General features: G+C 37.8%; 1 protein-coding gene across 1 annotated transcript in view; it reads left to right on the top strand.

The window, feature by feature from the left end:
• plod3 (procollagen-lysine, 2-oxoglutarate 5-dioxygenase 3) overlaps positions 1–15,078 on the top strand; it is a 63,251-nt gene extending 48,173 nt beyond the window's left edge. Inside the window, exons 13-19 of the mRNA XM_028798308.2 lie at positions 2,424–2,565; positions 2,964–3,077; positions 3,685–3,759; positions 5,978–6,082; positions 10,139–10,285; positions 10,451–10,576; positions 12,602–15,078. Of these exons, the coding sequence (XP_028654141.1) occupies positions 2,424–2,565; positions 2,964–3,077; positions 3,685–3,759; positions 5,978–6,082; positions 10,139–10,285; positions 10,451–10,576; positions 12,602–12,757 (865 nt within the window). The 3' untranslated portion in view covers positions 12,758–15,078. The remainder of the gene's footprint in view (positions 1–2,423; positions 2,566–2,963; positions 3,078–3,684; positions 3,760–5,977; positions 6,083–10,138; positions 10,286–10,450; positions 10,577–12,601) is intronic.
• Positions 15,079–21,530: the final 6,452 nt, after the last annotated feature.

Genomic DNA, 21,530 nt, shown 5'->3' with positions numbered 1-21,530 from the left:
CAAGGAAAAACATATTATTTGATGGCTTAAGCAGTGTTATAAGCAACAAAAAGAAACTGATGGAGTGGCACAGCCTGGTGAAGGCACTGTAAAGTTCAAGTTCAGAAAGTCGCAGTGTGTCCGAAATAAAAAAAAAAATGGTCAGATATCACAGTCAACGTGAAAAAACGAGTTGCAGCCCACTGTCTGAATGTCATACGGAAGTGTATTAGGGACACAGAGAAGGGGAAAAAAAGTTTATGTCAAGATTAAAGACGAGATGTCATCCTTAATTTCGTTTATTTTGTCACTAAAGTAGAATGTTGTAAACTTCTTCTTAAAATTGATGTTTAATTTACTAGAGTGTTCCCCTATCCAGTGTTATTTACTATGTGCTTCTAAAAATGGGCTTTCGTTTACACCAACAGAAGCACGCAGACAATGATTGCCACACAGAATACATTGTATTCATGATATTACAGCTGTCTGAACATTTTAGAATACTAACATGTATACTTTATATCATTACAGCATGTACTAAACTTGTGGGGTCACGGTAGCACTGTTGCGCCAGTCCTTTCAAACACTGAATGCGAGGCATTAACAATCTGGACAGTATACCAGCTCATCGCAGGGTGAATATGAGCACACAGATACACTAGTAGTGTCTATTTAGCATCACCAAATCCCCCATCCTGAATGCCTTTAGAAGGAAACCAAAGCATGCCAAGGAAACCCACCAGGGAAAACATTCAAACTCTAGGCAGGAATCACCCTGGACATAACCACCTTACTGCGAGGCTGCATCGCTTCCACCGCACCACAGTGCCCTGACATGTTTAATTATTAATAGCATACATTATTTAAACGAAGTTAACAATTTAGATATAAAATTTATTATACATGCTTTAATGCATTTCATCATAAAAATGATTTAAAGTATACATCCTAATATTCTAACAGCACACAGCTCCAAGAGGATAGCTCTTGGAAATTATCATCTGTATATACTCGCGCTCTCTTCTAATTCTTTCATTTGCAATGTCTTTTAACAACACTAAAGCAGCCATGGTAGTTGGAGAAGTTTGGCCATTCCATGTACCATTTTATTACAGAATGATTATAATCAAGTTTCTTGAATTTCTAGATGATATACAATTAATTTTGGTGTATCTGATAAAGCCTGCTTCATGGATGTGAATATGAAAAAGAAAGGTAAAGCACACAAAACCACTAGCACTGCTTTGACACTGGATGGAGTCAAGTTTACAAAACCAAGCAGAAACGTCCTTACGGATGGTTTGAAGCTGCCGTGAAAATGTGCATAGCTTTATGCCAAGTCTAGTTTTTATACATCTCGATGTGAGTGTAGAAATGGCTGTATACAACATTTTTGTAGATGTGCACTGTTTAAACATGACACCATAGGAGTTAATGGGAGAACTGGAAAAATAGTAAAAATAAAGATATTCATAAATAGTCTAACAGTACTGGGTAGAGACCATTTCTTTTTGTGTGTTGCACATAGTATGTTACAATTGTGTTATAAAGGTTGTGCACCCTTTTGAATATTCTGTTTCTGCATAAATATAACCTAAAACATGATTAGACTTTTACACAAGTCTTAAAACTAGATAAAGAGAACCCAATTAAACAAGTGACACAAAACATCATATTTATTTTTATTTAATGAGGAGAATTGTCCTAAGTTACATATTTGTGTATGAAAAAGTATGAACATTTACGGTTACCTATTCATTACATATTGGATGTTTCAGTCAATGGGGTGAGTGTGGGAGGCTCTGTCCTATTTAAAGAACATCTATCTGGGTCTTCACTATCAAAGTCTGATCTTCACTACATAGATTTGTGGAAGTATGTTTCGCCTTGATCAAAGGAGATCTCTGAGAATACCAGAAAAAAAAAATTATGCTATTAAGTTGGAAAAGTTTACAAAACCAATTCCAAAAATGTTTGGGCTCCACCAGTCCACGGTCAGGCATGTCATGTACAAATGAAGAAAACTCCAGCACCACTTTTACCTTCTACAGAAGTGGTTGACCAACCCAGATCACACCAAGAACAAGGCATGTAATATTCCAGGAGGTTACAAAGAGCCTCTGGCAATTGAAATATGATATTTTCTCATTTCAAAGTCGGCATTCATTTAATGTCTTAGAAGGCAAAAGACACGTGAATGACATTGAGTCTGTGTCATAAATGTATTTAATAGCTGTAGGTTGGATATTGCTGTTAAGTATGTTTTCTCCTTTTAGCCCCTAGCACACATTTTCTAGGAATAGGCTGAACTTGTTTTCATAAGAATTCTTCATCATTAATTTGACATCTGCATGATATACAGCATATGGAGTAACCTGGATTCTACTGAGTAAACCAAAGTGGGTCAAATGTCTTTCTCTTGTCTACATTTCTTACATTTGTAGAGGTGTTTGGAATGTACCCTACATCACACAGATCTACCTGATCAAAGGAGAAACGCTACGCAAAGAGCTATCTCAGATCAACATGTTTTCTCACGAGGTCATGGATCCAGATATGGTCTTTTGCAGAAATATCCGTGAGCAGGTTAGATTTCATCTTGGTGTTTTACCTAGCATCCATTTTCTGCCTCCTTAAAAGATGTTAGCTGTCCTTCAGCCCATAAGTAACCTTGCATTTAATTATTTCAATTTATATGATAATAAGAAGGACTGTGTGCAGTTATTCAGAAGTCACTGCTAGTAACTCTCACTTTTATTCCTTGGGTGCAACTTTAACTTTGTAGCACCACACATTCTTTAAATAACTGGTGGGATTTTGTGCCTTGGGGTAGCCTCACAATATGGATGGACACCTTTTCTCTTTCCATTGGCATTTTCCCTCCTGTGTGCCTTATGCACCTTTCATGTTTCTGTTGCATGACTGTTAAAGTTATAAGTCTATCTCTGCACTTTAGCATTAACCGTCTTCATTTGGGTCTTCAGGGTATATTTATGTACATCAGCAATCGAGATGATTTTGGACGGCTCATCGCCTCAAACAATTACAACACGAGTCGACTGCACAGTGACATGTGGCAGATCTTTGACAACCCAGTGGTGAGCAAATACAATCAATAGTTGTGAATGGACATGGCAGGTCTTGTCTGTCTTGCCTGCAACAGATGAAATCTAAATATGTAATTTTTGTTTTTAGTGCCTATCTCTTATAGCTTCAGTGATAGATTGTATAAATCTCTGGATTGGGTGTTTGTATCTCTGCATGGACTGATGTTTCTAAACTTAATTCTGAATTAACATTTCAAAATTATTCTGCTTCAGGTGGAGAAAATAAACATGTCTGTTTCCAAGAGATTGATATACTCAAAAAAATAATGCTGTACAATACAGCAGTGCATTAAATATACATTAAAAAGAGTTCTGTGAAACCTCTTGTTTGAAAAGATAAGAAAAGGGCAAACACATTTCTGGTTGGGATAATGACATGAGCACACTGTTTATCAATAGCTCAAAATCATCATCATAGATTTTGAGATTTAAGAAGTGCTCTGAATAGTTGTACTGCATGTATTTTTTACTTTCGACAATTTATTTAAAACTCTTCTTTTTTTTTTCTCTCTCTTATGCTATTTCTAATTGATTTGATCAATGGTTTAGAGGGGTAACTTGCAGCCTTCTTTCTGAGTGATATTTCTTTGTATTTTAGGACTGGAAGGAAAAATACATCCATGAAAATTATTCCAAAATCTTTGAGGAAGATGGAGATGATGTTGTGGAAGAGGTGATGAACTTTGAATTATATCATCTGGTTCAAAGAAGTTTTCCGGTCATGCAAAAGTATATAAATATCCAATGTTGAACAGGAGAGCATTTTAAGTGCAGGGTGTACCTAAAGAAAGGGCACTGTAAACTTTTTGCATCCTGGAGGAAAACTGCCAGTTTGTATTTCAACTGCCTATATATGTCTTTAGATCAAAAAGCGGTTCATACTTAATTGTCTTATGTGTAAGTTTCATCCTTTTATTTTCTATTTTTCACCTAATCTCATTTCAGGTGAGAGTCTTCCCCTTTAGCAATATGCTTAAATAAGGAATTTTTCTGGAGTGAAATGTCATCTTATCCCTGGCCAAGTGTATAAACCCATGAGCATTGGCCAGTTTAAGCCCACAAGTAAACATATGAAAAGCAGAAATCCATTTGATTACTGATATATTGCTGAATTAGAACATAAATTTTGGAAAGAAAATGGGACCATGTAATCCAATAGTCTATTTTGATTAGGTAACAGCTATATTTTCTTAGTAGCCCGTTGAGTTGGGATATTGACCTGCATAACTGAATTGTTTTGTCCTAATTCGTATCATTTCTTTTTTTGGAAACATTGGAGTAGTGGTGATTATCGGAGTGTTACTTAGTGTGGACTTGTAAGGATTGGTCTAGCAATACTATGATTAACATCCACTGTCTAAAAGGAATAGTCCACCCAACTGTTTTTTTTTTTTTGTATTTGTAACTTACTCCATGTAGTTTGTAGTGATGACTGAGAAAAAAAAAATTTAAATGAAGATAAAAATGTTTATGATATAACACAAGCTAATAGGTGACCAATGCTGCCCAATGGCAAACAATGTGATTATATTTCCTGAGGTAAGTAACAAATAAAAAATATTTTTGGGTGGGCCATTCCTATATGACATTGCCTACAGTTTCTTAACAAAAAGGTCACTTTACTCAGAAAAGAATACCAAAGTGCCTATAAAAGCGATGTTTGTTTTAAATTAGTTTAAAATTAATTTCTCACCTCTTGGAGCTTTGCTTATTATATACTAGCTACTATTTTTATCAAAGACAGGCAATAGAATAAATATAAAAATATTTGATGCATGATCTCTTCCCTTATGTGTACCGCCAACATTCATTCTCGTCCTTTCTTCAGTATCTTTGTGTGCTTCAGCCTCTCTTGGCTAGTGCTTCCTCTCTCAGTCACATTCCCATAAAGCCTGCTTCTCAGACTCTGTCACTTTGAGGTGCATTGCTTGCCTCCTGTCTGCTTTTTGACTACTGCCAATGGCAGGCAGGCTCCCATTACTCGCTGTGAAAACATAATTTGGTTTCTTAAAAGTATTTCACATGTTTGAAAGCGACTTTTAGCACTCTTCCTGCCTTTCCTCGGTATCCTTGTTTGTTTCAACCTGTCTTGACTGGTGCTTCCTGTCTTGATCACATAAGACTGAACAACCAAAGCAAAACTGATAATCAGTGGAACCGGACACACTCACACACACACTTGTGTTTTATTATATAGTACATCTGAATATAGGTTTTTGTGGTCGCAGAGTTTAATTTTGCCATTAGGTTTTAGATTATACATTGTTTTCAAATGGTTATAATTTTTTTTTTTTTTGCATATTTTTCCAGCACCGTCTTTGTATTCCTTGGTGCCACAATTTTGGGCATTAATTGTTATGGTGTTGCTATGCAACAACACTTAAAAGTGCTCACTGTTGAAGTTATCACCGTGATAGGATAAATGGTTGGCGCTATGCACTTCCTAGCCATTCGAGTTTGTGGATAAATGAAAAGAAATATCTGTGCATGGTTGCTATTGTTATTAGTGTTTCTGGCTTTGATTTTGATTTTTGGTTTATCAATTTGGTTTAGGAAAAGATAGGACAGATTCTCAGTATCAACTCTTTTTCTGGTTTTCTGACATTTCTTTTCCTGGTCAACACTAATTCTAGTTTGCCCTGCTTTCTTTTGGCAAACATAACACGCAATTTCATGCTGTTGTATGTACATTTAGATTCATTAGTATTAAGTTTTTGCTAAATGTTAACTGTAAGAGTTACCTATTTGGTTAAATATGTTTGCTCTGATGTTTTGTATTTTTATCAGCTTGCTGATCAATTATATCATTCCATCTGGTGTCATTTCCTGATTGCTACGTTTAAGTTCTGCTCACTCTCCTTTAGTCTTATTTTTTCTTCACCCTGTTACAGCCATGTCCAGATGTATATTGGTTCCCTGTCTTTTCTGACAAGATGTGTGATGAGTTGGTGGAGGAGATGGAAAACCATGGCCAGTGGTCAGGAGGAAAACATGAGGTGAGTATTTTATAGATGTTCCAAAAATCGACATAAAGATCATATCACCATGTGCTTCAGAATTTATAGGCTACATTTTTGTGCAGCACCTGGTAATTTATCTGAAACGTGTTTGTTGTGATATGTAGTCAGGATTAAGGAGACAAACCTTGTAATATCTTTTATATAAAAAGTTTATCTTGTAAATCGAGTGCTGAAGGTGCTATACTGTACAGATGAAAATTAATGTGCTTACTACACATACTAGGTGATAGTATCATACAGTATATTTCAGTAATGCAAAAATACCAGCAATACAAAGGTGTTTTTTTCTTTATTCAGGAATGTTTTCCTATCTTAGCTGCAAGCCAGGTAATCAGTCACTAGAAGTACACATAACATCTTTTGTATGAAATTTGGCAAATCGCAACTGAAATTCTGCAGTTGATAAAGCTAAAAATGTTCTATCACTAACCATCTCATTTACAGATAGAATTGGCAATACCAAGTTTTCATTAAATTAAATTGCAGTATTGAAAATAACATAGCTTCATCCTTTAATATAGTATTTGAAGTGGCCTGACACACCATTAATTTAACGAATCATCGTTTTGAAACATAGTATCAAGTAAGAGAAATATTTTTATGCAGAGCACATTATGAAGGCTTCCATATATTTGGTATGCTTATTACTTGGGTGGCACAAAGGTGCAGTGCTTACTGTGGCAACCTCACGCCCCCAAGTCTTTGTTTTAAATTCATCCCTGTGAGAAGTTTCTCCAGACTTACAATCTTTAGGATGTGGGAGGGAAATCAGTATTTGGTTAATTTGTAACTCTACTAATTTGTAATTTCTTATGTGAGTGAGTATACATGTGTGTGTGTGAATATGCCCTGCAGTGGTCTGGTGTGCCATCCAAGGCAAGTTCTCACCTTGTACTCGATGTTGCCAGGCTAGGCACTGACACCCTACTCCCTGAAAAGGGTAAGTAGATGAGTAGATCCTCCTACCTGGAAGTTAACTATGAGCCAAATTAGCGCACAATCTTGCCAAGTATCATGACATTATGTAAGCCATTTGTTTTTTTACATTTAGGTAATATGTGGAATTATTTTTTAAATGTTGTAATGAAGTCTATTGTTGCCACTAGAGGGTCATCACAGAGCCCCAAACCCCAGACACAATTACTCCCACTCCAATTACGAGTTCATATAAACATTACTTATCAAGGCATCTTCAGACAGGCTTCATCCAAATTAACACAAACCGAAACACATTTCTTTCCTCCTTTCCTCTCCACTCCTCCCAGGCTTTGTCCTTCCTTGAGTCCCGACTCCATCTACTTTGGTGAAGCAGAGTGGCTTCCTTCATGCTAGGCCCAGGATTACTTCCTGTGCCACCACACTGCACTAAAAAAACACTTCTGGGTCAGAGGTAGAACCTTCAATAAACAAAGAATGCTCCTTCTTGCAGCTCTCCTTCGAGGTTCCTAAGAAAACCAGCAGGGCTGCCCTTTGGGACTATAACTCCCATAAAGCCCTGTGGGGATCCACATGGGAGATTCACTAGCAGGATCCCCCTATTATACTGGAGGAGCACATGGCCCTAGGAGGCTGCCTTCATCCATTCATTATGAAGGCTCTGCAGCTGGGTAGGGAGCCAAGGTTAAGAAACACTGTCCTCAATGACAGTGTTTCTGTCTTTTCTGGTGTCACAACCCACCTTTTTGCCATTTAAGTGTCTTCACAACCTATCAATGGGGTTGGGGGAGGGTCCACCTTGGTGATTCGAGTACGACTTTAGGGGGGTGGGTGCAAATGGTTGTAGCCACTACCATTATAAACAATAACAATTTGTGGCCCAGTGGTTGAGAAACACTGCTCTGTGACACAAATAATTGCATTATTTTTGGTTTCACATATTATATTTGTTTGGTTAATGGTTAAATAAGGAGATGCAACAAAACATATTTTGCTCTAACCCAAGGTAAAGGTTACTCACAATTGTGGGGGCTTTCCTATTTTTTAACTGTTTGGACCACATACCACATTTGAAACTAGTTATACCCCAGCCTGCTCATATACAGTACAGTTTTACAATACTGTATACAAAATATGGCTTTTTTTTTTTTAACCTTTGGGAGGCAAGGTTGCCAATAGTAATGTATAACCTAGTATATGGACCTTAGTTTTAGGGTGGATTGAGGTGCACTTACTCTTTGTGTTTGTTGATACATTCTATTTATGAGCCAAAGTTAATATGTTAAATTTTAAAATTGTTTTTTTATATTTTTCCATGAGGAAAAACAGTAAATGAAAGGAGGAAACCTACTTTGTTCACGAGGTACTGTAATGGCCTCCTTAAAACACTAAAGGAAGGAATTATGTACCTACCGTCTTTTCTAACAGGAGAAAAATGTGACACTTACTATCTGGTTAAAAAGAATCCCCTGCCCTTTTCCTCCGTGGACTTTCATATGTCTCCAACTTATTTCTCACAGGAATGCATAGTGCTTAGTATAACAAAGTATTGCATCCTCCATAATTAAGTCACAGAAACGTCAAGAGTTTGTTGAGCAGACAGTGAACAAACCTCCTGTTAATGCTGTCAGGCTATGAAACAACAAAACTGAAGAAGCTGTCATGATTTTCAAACCAGTGTGTTTTTTCCGAGTTGCTTGTCTTGCCTGAAGATGAGTTGTTTGGTGTTCTGGAAAATGTGGTCTGGAAGCTGAGAGAGAGATTAGTGATATGCGGGGAGGAACTGGGCTCAGAGGAATTCTACTGGGTTGTAAATGTGGTGAGAGTAAGAAAGACATTTTTAAAGCCTTGTGTTCCCTAAATGGCCTTCCCTGGTGCTTTCCTCAAACTGACACTGAAAATTGATAAGCCATGTAAGATTTACGTATGGGAGGACACAAACTACTTTCAACACAGTGAAATAGATCTGACAACATTAAGTAATGTACAGTGTGATAATTCTTCTTCCAAAAATAAAAAGAAGCGTCACAAAACAAAGTTTTGGGGACCATCCCTGTATATTGTCCAAAGGACAAGAAAAAAAAACACAAAAGAAAACGTTTGGGTGATCAAAAGCAAAATGTATATAGCAGTTGATGAAGTTTACAGAACAAAATGGCATTTTTATACAGTAAATCAAAATGGAAACAGAAAATTGTTGGCAGGAAGTGACGCCGATACGGTGGGACGGAAGCGACGTCATTTAACGAAAGGCCGGAAGTGATGTCATCGGGGTTGTCAGAAGTGTCGTCTTGTTTGGCGCTGGAAGTGATGGCCCGGTGGCCATTTTGGGACCCGGAAGTAGGCTCTTTATTTTTCCTCGGTTTTCCTGCTGAGAAGAACGAGAGATTTAGGTTAGTACCGCATGATAACCTCTTGTCTCGCGATGTTTCCCTCACCTTTAGGCTTTTTGACTGCCTCCTAATCGCATGTGTGTAACAGTAAAATGGAAAAATGCGTATTTGATAACAGGAGAGGAAAAACTAATACAGACAGAAGGCAGGAACAATTTGTGGAGAAGGAAGCCGGTCCATTACAGTACACACTAACACAGGGAGTCACACTAATTCAGTGGATACATTTAACCTAAAATCTCTTGCAACGGAGGACCTGGGATATCTTGAGGAATTCAGGTTGGAGAGTAAAATCATAAACTCTACAGCAAAGTGTGATTAGGTAGAATTTTTGTACTAGATCATCATTTAGATATTTAATCAAGCTGTGTGTTTTAATTACATATTTTAATGACTGTCCCATAAATAAATCCTTTGGATTATTTAACCAAAGGATGTTAGTTTCTACCATTTGGATTATTTAAATACAGCAATGTGAAAAATACATTTATACACAAAAGAAGACAAAGACGTCTGGCATTATCATGAAATAGAGTAGGATTATTTCTGGTTGGTTGGTTATACTCAAGATGGGAACTTAGGAAATAAGCCAACATAAAAAATACTAAACTGCTTATCTGTATAGAGACAGAATACTAAAAGAAGACTCCTAAAATTACTAAACAGAGGCCAAAACTAAAGCCAAGTCTTTGTTTGCAATTAGGACACCCGTCTTTCCGGTGGCTATGAGAATGTGCCAACTGTGGACATCCACATGAATCAGATTGGTTTTGAAAAAGAGTGGCTGAAATTCCTGAAGGAGTACATTGCTCCAGTGACAGAGAAGCTCTACCCTGGTTATTATGCAAAGGTAAGTTGTTGCTGTTTTTTTTTTTGTTTTTTTTTAAAACGATGGGAGGTACTTACATAGACCAGTCACTTTCTTTTAATTGTCCTGAATGGTTTTACACTTTTCATGCCAAGTACTTAAGTCTTCCTCTTTGATTTCTTTCATCTTCACTTTCACTGTCTGCAGGCAAAAGCAGTGATGAACTTTGTTGTTCGCTACCGTCCAGATGAGCAGCCCTCACTCCGGCCACACCATGACTCCTCAACGTTCACCATCAACATTGCTTTGAATCGAAAAGGCATTGACTTCCAGGTACCTTTAACTGAAAAAAGTGTTTATTGTATATGAAGATATTAGCTATCCTGTTCTGCTGTTAAAATAAGTAGCAGCAGCTTGTGATTTTCAAGTGATTCAGTGATGTCAGTCAGAATCAGAAAATCATCAGACAGAAAGAACATAATATGGTTGATGCAATGATGTCTGCAATTAAGAGTCAATGCAAGCAAAGAAAATTAATATACAGTGATCCCTCGCTATATCGCGCTTCGCCTTTCGCAGCTTCACTCTATTGCGGATTTTATATGTAAGCATATTTAAATATATATCGCGGATTTTTTGCTGGTTCGTGGATTTCTGAGGACAATGGGTCTTTTAATTTCTGGTACATGCTTCCTCAGTTGGTTTGCCCAGTTGATTTCATACAAGGGACGCTATTGGCAGATGGCTGAGAAGCTACCCAACTTACTTTCTCTCTCTCTCTCTCTCTCTCTCTCTCTCTCTCTCTCTCTCTCTCTCTCTCTCTCTCTCTCTCTCGCGTTGACTTTCTCTGATCCTGACGTAGGGGGTGTGAGCAGGGGGGCTGTTCGCACACCTAGACGATACGGACGCTCGTCTAAAAATGCTGAAAGATTATCTTCACGTTGCTACCTTCTGTGTGCAGCTGCTTCGTGAAGCGACATGCTGCACGGTGCTTCGCATACTTAAAAGCTCAAAGGGCACGTATTGATTTTTGACTTTGTTTTTCTCTCTCTCTCTCTCTCTCTCTCTCTCTCTCTCTCTCTCTCCCCCTGCTCCTGACGGAGGGGGTGTGAGCTGCCGCCTTCAACAGCTTTGTACCGGCGGTGCTTCGCATACTTAAAAGCCAAACAGCCCTATTGATTTGTTTGCTTTCCTCTCTGTTTCCTTTGAAGAGGAAGATATGTTTGGATTCTTTTAATTGTGAGACAGAACTGTTTAAACTTTTGAAAAAGAGACAAATGTTTGTTTGCAGTGTTTGAATAACGTTCCTGTCTCTCTACAACCTCCTGTGTTTCTGCACAAATCTGTGACCCAAGCATGACAATATAAAAATAACCATATAAACATATGGTTTCTACTTCGCGGATTTTCTTATTTCGCGATGGAGGAGGGATTACTGTATAAACAAAAAAAAACAAATCAATGTGCCTATTATTAAAATAGTCAACAGGATCCAAAGTATAACCCTTCTCTGGACACAACTGAAACAGCCATTGCTTTCATGGAGTTTTTAACAGTGGCTTTCTCTTTGCCCCTCTCCCATAAAGGTGGGACTAGTAAAACACCCCGGAAATAGTTGATGTTTGCACAGTCTATCCAGTCTTATCCACTGTAGCTTGTAACTCCTTTAGAGTTCTCAGAGGTCTCTTGGTGTTCTCCCTGAATAGTCTTCCTCTGTGATCACTCAGTTTTTGGGCAGTCTGCTCTTAGTAGATTTACAGCCATGGCATACTCTTTCCATTTATTAATAATTCAGTGACTTAGATATTGCCTTGTATTCATCTACTAACTTGGGCATTTCAATCTCGTTTTCACATAGTTGCTTGGAGTGTTCTGTTGTCTTCATTGTGTAGGCTAGGACACATTACTGATTCACCAGAAGTTGGCCATTCTGTAAAGAAATTATTTATATGATAATCAATTGAAACCCCTGGACTGCACACAGGTGATCTTCATTTAACTAATTAGGTGACTTCTAATACCAGTTGGCTGCACCAGTGATGATTTAGATGTATCTCATTAAAGGGATGAATACTAATATGAACAGTTCTTTTGTATTTGTAATTAATTACTTTTGACCACTTTGCAGAAATGTGGCTATGAGTTGACATTAAAGTGTCTTTTTCTCTTAAACGGTCAAAAATGCCAAATGAACCCATCTTTGATTCAATGTTGTATAACAATAAAATGTGAAAACTTCCAAGGGGTTGAATACTTTTTATAAGGTACTATATATGCCTGTCCTGGTGAGAAAGCCTTTATTTCTTGTGACTTCACTAATGTTTTTCCTTTATTGATTTCTTTCTATCTTACTTGCAGGGTGGTGGCTCTCACTTTATTCGCTACAAATGTAAGGTAGATACGCCCAGAAAAGGCTGGTCCTTCATGCACCCAGGTCGACTGACACATTACCACGAGGGACTGCCAACAACGAATGGCACAAGATACATCATGGTTTCCTTTGTGGATCCATAGGACTCAACTACCAGTCTTATTTTGTTTTTTTTAAATGATGGGTTGGGACTGGGGAATGTGCCACAGTAGCCACAGATTTGTATCACAAAGTCTGGTGTGAAATTGAATCCACTGCAGGTCCATCTTCTACTAAGAATGAAATTGCATGTGGACATCTGCGGTAGAAATTTCCTAATTGGCCAGCGCCCACAGTCACACAAGATCTGGAAGGAATGACATCATTTAAAAAAATTATTACCTCTGCTATTAACTTATTTATTGAAAAAATTGAGACTCCTTATTGTCCATCTGGGAAAAAAATGCTGAAATTATTGGTACTTTCATTTTGGATGGAAGCTTGGCAGATTATTTTTATTATGACTAATTTCTTTTATTACAGTGCCTTGTTGAAAACATTCAGAGACTTGATTAGGTCAGGACAATCTACATAAATGGAAGATTTGCTATGGTCAAGTTGTCTACCTCTCTCTCTCTCTCTCTCTCTCAGAATGAACATATTCGACAGCAAAGTGTACTTAAGCAGAAAAGCTGGGGCATTAGTGTCAACTTCTTCTTTTAAGAAATACTTTCGCTTTGAAATCATCTTTAAATGAGGGAAATAAGTTCTAATAATATTGTTATACCATTGGGTATGTTAGGTGTGTCCTTTTAAACCATTTAAAGTCATTCTGCTCAGTCAGTGGGAGGATTCCATTTTTGGTATGGGTATGTGAGGCAAGTGAATAAAGTGTCCTTTTTGAAATACTGTCATTATAATTGGTGTAGGAAAGGATTTCAATTTTTAATAATCATGGAGTCAGTTTACTATTATTGCTTTTTTACTCTTTTGACTCGGAAGGAAAAGAGTGGTAGGTTGGTGTTTGTAATATTAGGATTAGGATATTTTCTTGGAATTCCACTTAATAATGCTCTTTTGATGAAGACTGGGCATTTCCACTTTTATAATAATTCCATTACACCCTGTCAGTGTGAGATGGTCTGTAAAGAGATTTGTTTTAAAATTTTAGTTCTTGTGGAAATGGTGGCTGATGAATTTTTCCTTCTAGAAGCACCAGGAACAACAGAAAGTGGAGTCATTTGAATTTTTACTGCCAACAGTTGATGATAGTTGCTGTTGCTGTATCTTATATTCTCACTATAACCTAGGAGAAGACAGCATGATCATGTGTCATGTCTGGGTTAGAGTTCCATTTAGCCAAATATTATTGTAATTATAAGATTACTATGTCCCAATTAGTTAGAACAAACGTCCTGTCGATCACATTCTTATATTTCTCAAGACTTTTACTGGGAGTTTCCTTTCTTGGCTATATTTCCATGTTTTGTTTGTTTGTTTTGTAGTGAGGAGCTAGGGAGTCTGTCCTTTTGTAACATTCATAAGCCAGTTTTTTTTTGGCGTGTTCCCCTCATCACAAATATTCAAGCGCATTTGGAAATTTGTAAGTGTTACAAGGCCCCTTATCTCCAAGACAAGTAAATATGCAGGTGACATTTCAGAAATTCAATTGCTAGGAAAAAGCTTTCCAAATCAGTTTAGTAATCAAATCGACTTGAGGTTTTGAAGCTTTAAAGTCACTTTTTTTTTGTTACAGTAGTAGGATAAAGTAAGCCCCTTTTTTGGAGCTTGCATGCCAACTAGAGATGTATTTGAACATTAGGATGTTTGGGGGATGGCGGTATAGTAACAAAAACAAAATAAAAAGCAACACCACTTCAAAAATTTCATTGCTAATCTTCTTCTTCCTGGCTTACAGTTAAATATTACAGCATCATCCATTGCTTCTAATTAATCAGTGTGAACCTCAAAGCTTTCTTTGTGTATGGAAATTGAGCAGAGATGTTCATTTCTGCAATTTTCCCTTCTTGTCTATTAGAATCCTTTATGAGAGAGAGTGAGAGAGAGTAATCAAGAGGAAGGATATGTTGCAATGAAGAGAGCAGGAGTTGGGGGGCTTGATGGTGTCTGAGCCTTGAAGCATCGTCATCCTCTACTTTATTGTGTTTTTTTGATCTTTCAGCCATTGTGCCGAATGTTATGTGATACAAACCAATTGCTGCCAAAGGAAAGTGCTTTCTGATTTAAATACAATGCCTGTTTCATTTCAAAGGGTTGACAATTAAAATACCTCTTAAACTCAAAGTACAATTATAGTTATTGGATGACTTTAAAATGCCATTTAAAAAAACAATTGTAGTGTTAGCATCAGTTTTTATGAAAACAATCAACTGAACTTGTGCTTTTGTTTTCTCACTATTGCTTTGTACAAAGTGCATTAACTTATTTTTAATGCTAAGTAAACCTGAAACACTTTTTAAAAAAACATCTTTTCATTTATTTTTCTTTTGTGAAATATGTTGAGCAAACATTATCTGTTTATTTGTTTACATGGCCCAAATTCCATTCTTGTACCCTCACTGGTCTCCCACTATACAGTGGATTCAGACATTATTCCAGTCCCACATTTTGTTACGTTGCAGCCTTGTGCTAAAACAATTTAAATTATTTTTTCCCCCTATCAAGCAACCCATAATACCCTAGAATGATAATCAGGTTTTTAGAAATGTTTGCAGATTCATTAACAATAAAAAAGTGAAATATCCCTTTGACACAAGTTTTCAGGCCCTTTACCCAGTACTGATTTGAAGCCCGTTTGGCAGCGATTCCAGCCTGGAGTCATCTTGTGTCTGATGCAACCAGCTTCACAAACCTGGATTTGGGGATTTGCTACCATTGTTCTCTGCATATCCTAGGCTGTGTCATTGTGAATGGAGGCCATCAGTGGAACGCTATTTTCATGTCTTTTCTGAGCTATATGACTTGGTTCTGTCTGGGCGGGTTTTCTCCTCTATATTCCTAAATATGTCCAAGTTAAGTGAACTGGCGATTTTACATTGGTCCTTGGCGAGAGTGGCAATGGTTTTGTACATGAGTGGACCCTGTGATGGACTGGGCTAGTTCAAGGTTAATCTCTGCCACTACTCTGATCAGGGTTGAGTGTTATGTTTTACATATATCGCTTGACAAGTTCCCAGGGTGAACTCCTGATTTGCATCCAGTGATCGAGGTTTTGATCCCGGTAACCAAGAACTGGATTAAGTTGGTGAAATAATGATTAGAATGATAGATATTATTGTGAAAGAAAAGTGAGCAAGATGGCATCTTACAAAGGCTCATTCACTGTACTTCTTGTCAGACTCCTTATTCTGCTATTACCTTGATGGAGAGTCTGAATAATTCCTGTGACCAGATCATAAGAAATGGTTAACACAGACCTCCAATAACCAATTTCTTTTCACATTCTGAAATTTTAGGGGTCCATGACCAAAACACAGCCTGTTGACTGCAAATCCACATTCACAAAACCTTGCTTTAACAGTACAAAATGAGGGGTCGTCAGTGGGTGAGTTCAGCATATACTCAAGTTCTTAGTGTGGTATTGACAATTTCAATACTGACTCCACCATTTCAACATTTCTTTCTGTGTAGCTTATGAAGTGTCTTCAAATTTGTAGTGGGACCTGGACAATTAAACATTAACTCCTCTGATGCACTGTATAGTTCCCCTATGGCACCATTCTGAAGAACCACGTTTGTCACTTTTATATTTAGCAGTATGAGGAGGGCCAAGGTGTAAAGTCACTCTTCATCAGGCAGGGCTTCGAAGCTCTGTCTCAGGAACTGAAACTGTTACTGTATGCAGTCTCACCCTCTCCAGTCCCCCTGGGGCCCAATAATTTGATCCCATGATACATCCACACAGATGACAATGTAAATACAAATAGTTAGGACTGCCTGTATTCTATGAAAACAAGAATATAGTCATACCATCAGCATGTACCAATGTAAAGGTTACAGTATTTCATATTAACAATATACTACATTATTTTGCAACAAATGCACTGTGAATAAATTAAGAAAGCACCAAATTATAAGTGTGTTTTAAGCAGTTTTGTGAAATGTTCAACAGTACCTGTCTCTTTGTAAATTATTCCAGATATTAAGTACATTAAAGCAAAAGACCACCTCACCAGTTCTTTTTTACTTCACTCTTGTAACATTGAACAAGCCAGGGTTCTAAAAACTGAAATTGCAATTTGATAAAGCAATAAAGCCACAAAAACAGGAGAAATTTAAAAACCACAGCAATCTAAAGGAAAAGAGACAATTCAGCCCAACAAAGCTTGCCAGTCCTATCTACTTTATTCTTTCAAAATAACATCAAATCAAGTTCTGAAGGTCTACTGTTTACCACACTATGTGGCAACTTGTTTCATGTATCAATGGTTCTCTGATTGAAGGAAATTTCCTAATGTTTGTGTGCAGTTTACCCTTTAACAAGTTTCTAACTGTGTCCCTATGAACTCATTTTAAAATAGCCATGATAATCCACTGTATTAATTCCCTTCATAATTTTAAAAACTTCAGTCATGTCATCTCTTAATCGACTTTTGCTTAAAATGAAAAGGCTCAACTCTTTTAATTTTTTCCTCATAATTCATCCCCTGTGATGATTAGTGAGCAGCAATATGGTTTCATGCTAAGAAAGAGCACCACAGATGTGATGTGATGTTTGCTCTGAGTATGTTGATGGAGAAGTATAGAGAAGGCCTGAAGAAGTTACATTGTGTCTTTGTGGACCTGGAGAAAGCATATGACAGGGAGTTGTGGTATTGTATGAGGAAGTCGGGAGTGGCAGAGAAGTACGTAAGAGTTGTACAGGATATGTACGAGGGAAGTGTGACAGTGGTAAGGTCTGCGGTAGGAGTGACGGATGCATTCAAGGTGGAGGTGGGATTACATCAGCGATTGACTCTGAGCCCTTTCTTATTTGCAATGGTGATGGACAGGTTGACAGATGAGATTAGACAGGTGTCCCCGTGGACTATGATGTTTGCTGATGACCTTGTGATATGTAGCGATAGTAGGGAGCAGGTTGAGGAGACCCTGGAGAGGTGGAATTATGCTCTAGATTGGAGAAGAATGAAGGTCAGTAAGAACAAGTCAGAATACATGTGGGATGCAAGGAGTAGAGTTGGCGAAGATGGATGAGTTTAAATACTTGGGATCAACAGTACAGAATAATGGGGATTGTGGAAAAGAGGTGAAAAAGAGAGAGCAGGCATGGTGGAATGGGTGGAAAAGAGTGTCAGGAGTAATTTGTGACAGACGGATATCAGCAAGAGTGAAAGGGAAGGTCTACAGGACGGTAGTGAGACCAGCTATGTTATATGGGTTGGAGATGGTGGCACTGACCAGAAAGCAGGAGACAAAGCTGGAGGGTAGCAGAGTTAAAGATGCTAAGATTTTCATTGGGTGTGACGAGGATGGATAGGATTAGAAATGAGTACATTAGAGAGTCAGCTCAAGTCGGACGGTTGGGAGACAAAGTCTGAGATGCAAGATTGTGTTGGTTTGGACATGTGCAGAGAAGAGATGCTGAATATATTGGGAGAAAGATGTTAAGGATAGAGCTGCCAGGTAAGAGGAAGGCCTAAGAGGTTTATGGATGTGGTGAGAGAGGAAATGTTGGTGATGGGTGTAATGGAACAAGATGATCCACTGTGGCAACCTCTAATGGGAGCAGCCGAAAGAAGAAGAAGAAGAAGTAGTAGTCCTAGAATCGGCCTAGTTGCTCTTCCCTGGGCTTTTTCTAACGCATCTAGTTCCCGAAGATCAACATTGTACATAGTACTCCAAATGAGGCCTCATCAGTGCCTTACTGTATAAAGCAGTGTTTCCCAACCTCAGTCCTGGGGACACACTGTGGTTGTGGGTTTTTGTTCCAACCAGCTTCTGTTTTTAATTGGACTCCTAGGCTTATTAAGTAGTGTGTTATTTCCCAAGTTCTGTGTTTTGGGAACAATATAGAAATTAGAAAACTAAGTTTTGGTAAAATATATATAAATGTACCAAGCAGTTATATGGGAATAGTGTATTCTTCTCTTTTTAACAATATTTTCATCTTGATTTTCATTCTACTTTTCTAGGTGTTCTAATTGTTTAGTTAATCCATTATTTACTAATTAGTGGGTCTGATGCTTAAGTAGTTGCAGCCTTTGATTATTCAGTGTTGTTTGCCAGTGTGTTTGCTCTGCTCATTTTTAATTGTCATTAATAAGATACGACGAAGGGGAAAAACTGCAGGGAAAGGGCAAAATATAATGAAATCAGCAAAAGAGAGTTAATCATTTAAATCTATAGCAAAAGCAGAAATATTTCTAAATGTCTTATTAATGTAAAAATCATGCTGCTGTGCTTTTCTGAATGTAGAATAAAAGAAAATACCAGCTAATTAAATGAGATCAGTGTTATCAGGTGTTGCCACTGATCAGGAATCTGGTTGGAGCAAAAACCTGCAGTCAGTGTGACCTCAGGACCGAGGTTGAGAAACACTGGTATAAAGTTTGAGTGTAATCTCCTTGGACTTGTACTCCACACATTGTGCTATATAACCTGATGTTCTGTTAGCCTTCTTAACGGCTTCTGAACACTGTCTGGCAGCTGATGGGGTCAACTCCACTATGTCCTTCTCATAAGATGTGCTTTCAATTTTCAGATTTCCCATTGTGAATTCAAACCTATCTTTTACTTCTTACTTGTAATATTTTGCCTACATTAAATTTCATCTGCCCAAGCCTATATGCTGTCTTAATTCCTTCTGTATGATTTAACACATTCTAGATTATCTGCTACTCCAACGAGCTTGGCATCATCTGCAAACTTATCCAGCTTGTTATTTATTTTCCTGTGATGGAGTGATATTTTATATAAAAGTTGATAAATATTTTGAATGTCATTATTTGTATGCTAAACAAACATACCAATTGTAATATTGTTTCATTAGGCTTGTTGTACTTTCATGTCTTTCTAACCAACACCGGAGTTGTTAGGACTGACTCACAATGTGAAATTTATTTCAGGGTTGGGGCAGTTGCCTCAAACAAGTTTGGCAAGGTTGATTCAGTGCTGGACATTCCATAAGCCAACCCCCGCAGGACTGCCATTTAATTACCTAGATGGTAAGCTTCAGCGAAACAAATTGGGGGCATTCCATTAGCCTATCCCCTACTTGAGGGCAAGAGTAAAAAGGCTGTGTGTGCACCCAGTGGTCTGATGTATGTCTGCTTGGGATTGGTTTTGAATTGGAGGCCATTCTGTACCATGATGCCCTGTTGGTGTAAGGCTTTCGATAATGTATAAAGGTGGTTGCTTTACCGCTCTGTGGTTGAATAATTGACACCATAGACTTTAAAAAGAGTTGGGGAATCGTCCCCTTATAATGTCCAGTTGTCTTGTGAAAAAAATAAGTAACATTAGTGATCAAAAGATGAAACATTTGACAAAATACAGAGGTGGGTTGAGGCTTTTTATACAAAATGATGAGCGGAAGGAAGTATAAATGGAAGTGACGTCATTGTCAAAGCGCCATTTTGGGAAACCGGAAATGATGAAGGTGAGTGAGCCTGTTCGTTATTTTTCTTCCGTAAGGCTGGTGAAAGAAGGAAAGAGGCATTAATGCTCGATATCAACCCTCTGTCTTGCAATATTTCACTCACCTCAGGACTTGTTAGCTGCCTCCTAAGCACTTGTGTGTGAAACCTTCCATCTTTCTCAATCACAATATGGCCATGAAGAGAACACATCGAGGAACACAACTTGGCAGCATATTGAGACAGACATGTGGTGTGTCCTGAACAAAGTTGACTACAAATAATTTGACTTGACCAGTGACATTTGAGTAACTGCAACTCTGTTTCCTCGTTTATCAGCTTATATGGTTGCCAATATTCACATTTACTCTGCTTCATTATTATTTCATGAATATTAGCAATAAAACATTACTGAAACGTGTAATGTAACACCTGCTTGTCCTTTATTTCTATTTAATTTCCTGAGGTTATAAATGTAGAAAGGAGGGGGGGGGGGGGGGGTTTGGGAGGCTAAAGTACACTATCTTACAAACAATGGTAAGTCTATGGGATTTGAGACATTCTCATAAAGTCTACACAATAAAGAGTACAAAAAGGGAAAGTAAAGCCATATAGAACTCTACCAAGACAAAACAATTCCTATCCAAATCATTTATATACAGTACTGTGCAAAAGTTTTAGGCAGGTGTGAAAAAATGCTATAAACAAGGAATGCTTTCAGAAATATAAATAATGATTGTTTATTGTTATCAATTTACAAAATGCAAAGTGAGCGAACAAAAGAAAAATCTAAATCAAATCAATATTTGGTGTTACTACCTTTTGCATTCAAACCAGCATCAATTCTTATAAGTACACTTGCACAAAGTCAGGGATTTTGTAGGATTCTAGTCAGGTGTATGATCAACCAATTATACCAAACAGGTGCTAATGATCATCAATGTCACACGTAGGTTGAAACACAGTCATTAACTGAAACAGAAACAGCTGTGTAGGAGGCTTAAAACTGGGTGAGGAACAGCCAAACTCTGCTATCAAGGTGAGGTTGTGGAAGATAGTTTCATGTCATGACAAGATTGAGCACAGCAACAAGACACAAGGTAGTTCTACTGCATCAGCAAGGTCTCTCCCAGACAAAGATTTCAAAGCAGACTGGGGTTTCAGGATGTGCTGTTCAAGCTCTTTTGAAGAAGTACAAAGAAACAGGCAACGTTGAGGACCGTAGACGCAGTGGTTGGCCAAGGAAACTTAGTGCAGCAGATGAAAGACACATCAAGCTTATTACCCTTCGAAATCGGAAGATGTCCAGCAGTGCCATCAGCTCAGAACTGGTAGAAACCAG

This window comes from Erpetoichthys calabaricus, chromosome 3 (genome assembly GCF_900747795.2).
Source record: "Erpetoichthys calabaricus chromosome 3, fErpCal1.3, whole genome shotgun sequence".
In the NCBI taxonomy this organism is placed as follows: domain Eukaryota; kingdom Metazoa; phylum Chordata; class Cladistia; order Polypteriformes; family Polypteridae; genus Erpetoichthys; species Erpetoichthys calabaricus.
The sequence above is the reverse complement of the archived record's forward strand: the minus strand, read 5'-3'. Positions and strand labels throughout refer to the sequence as shown.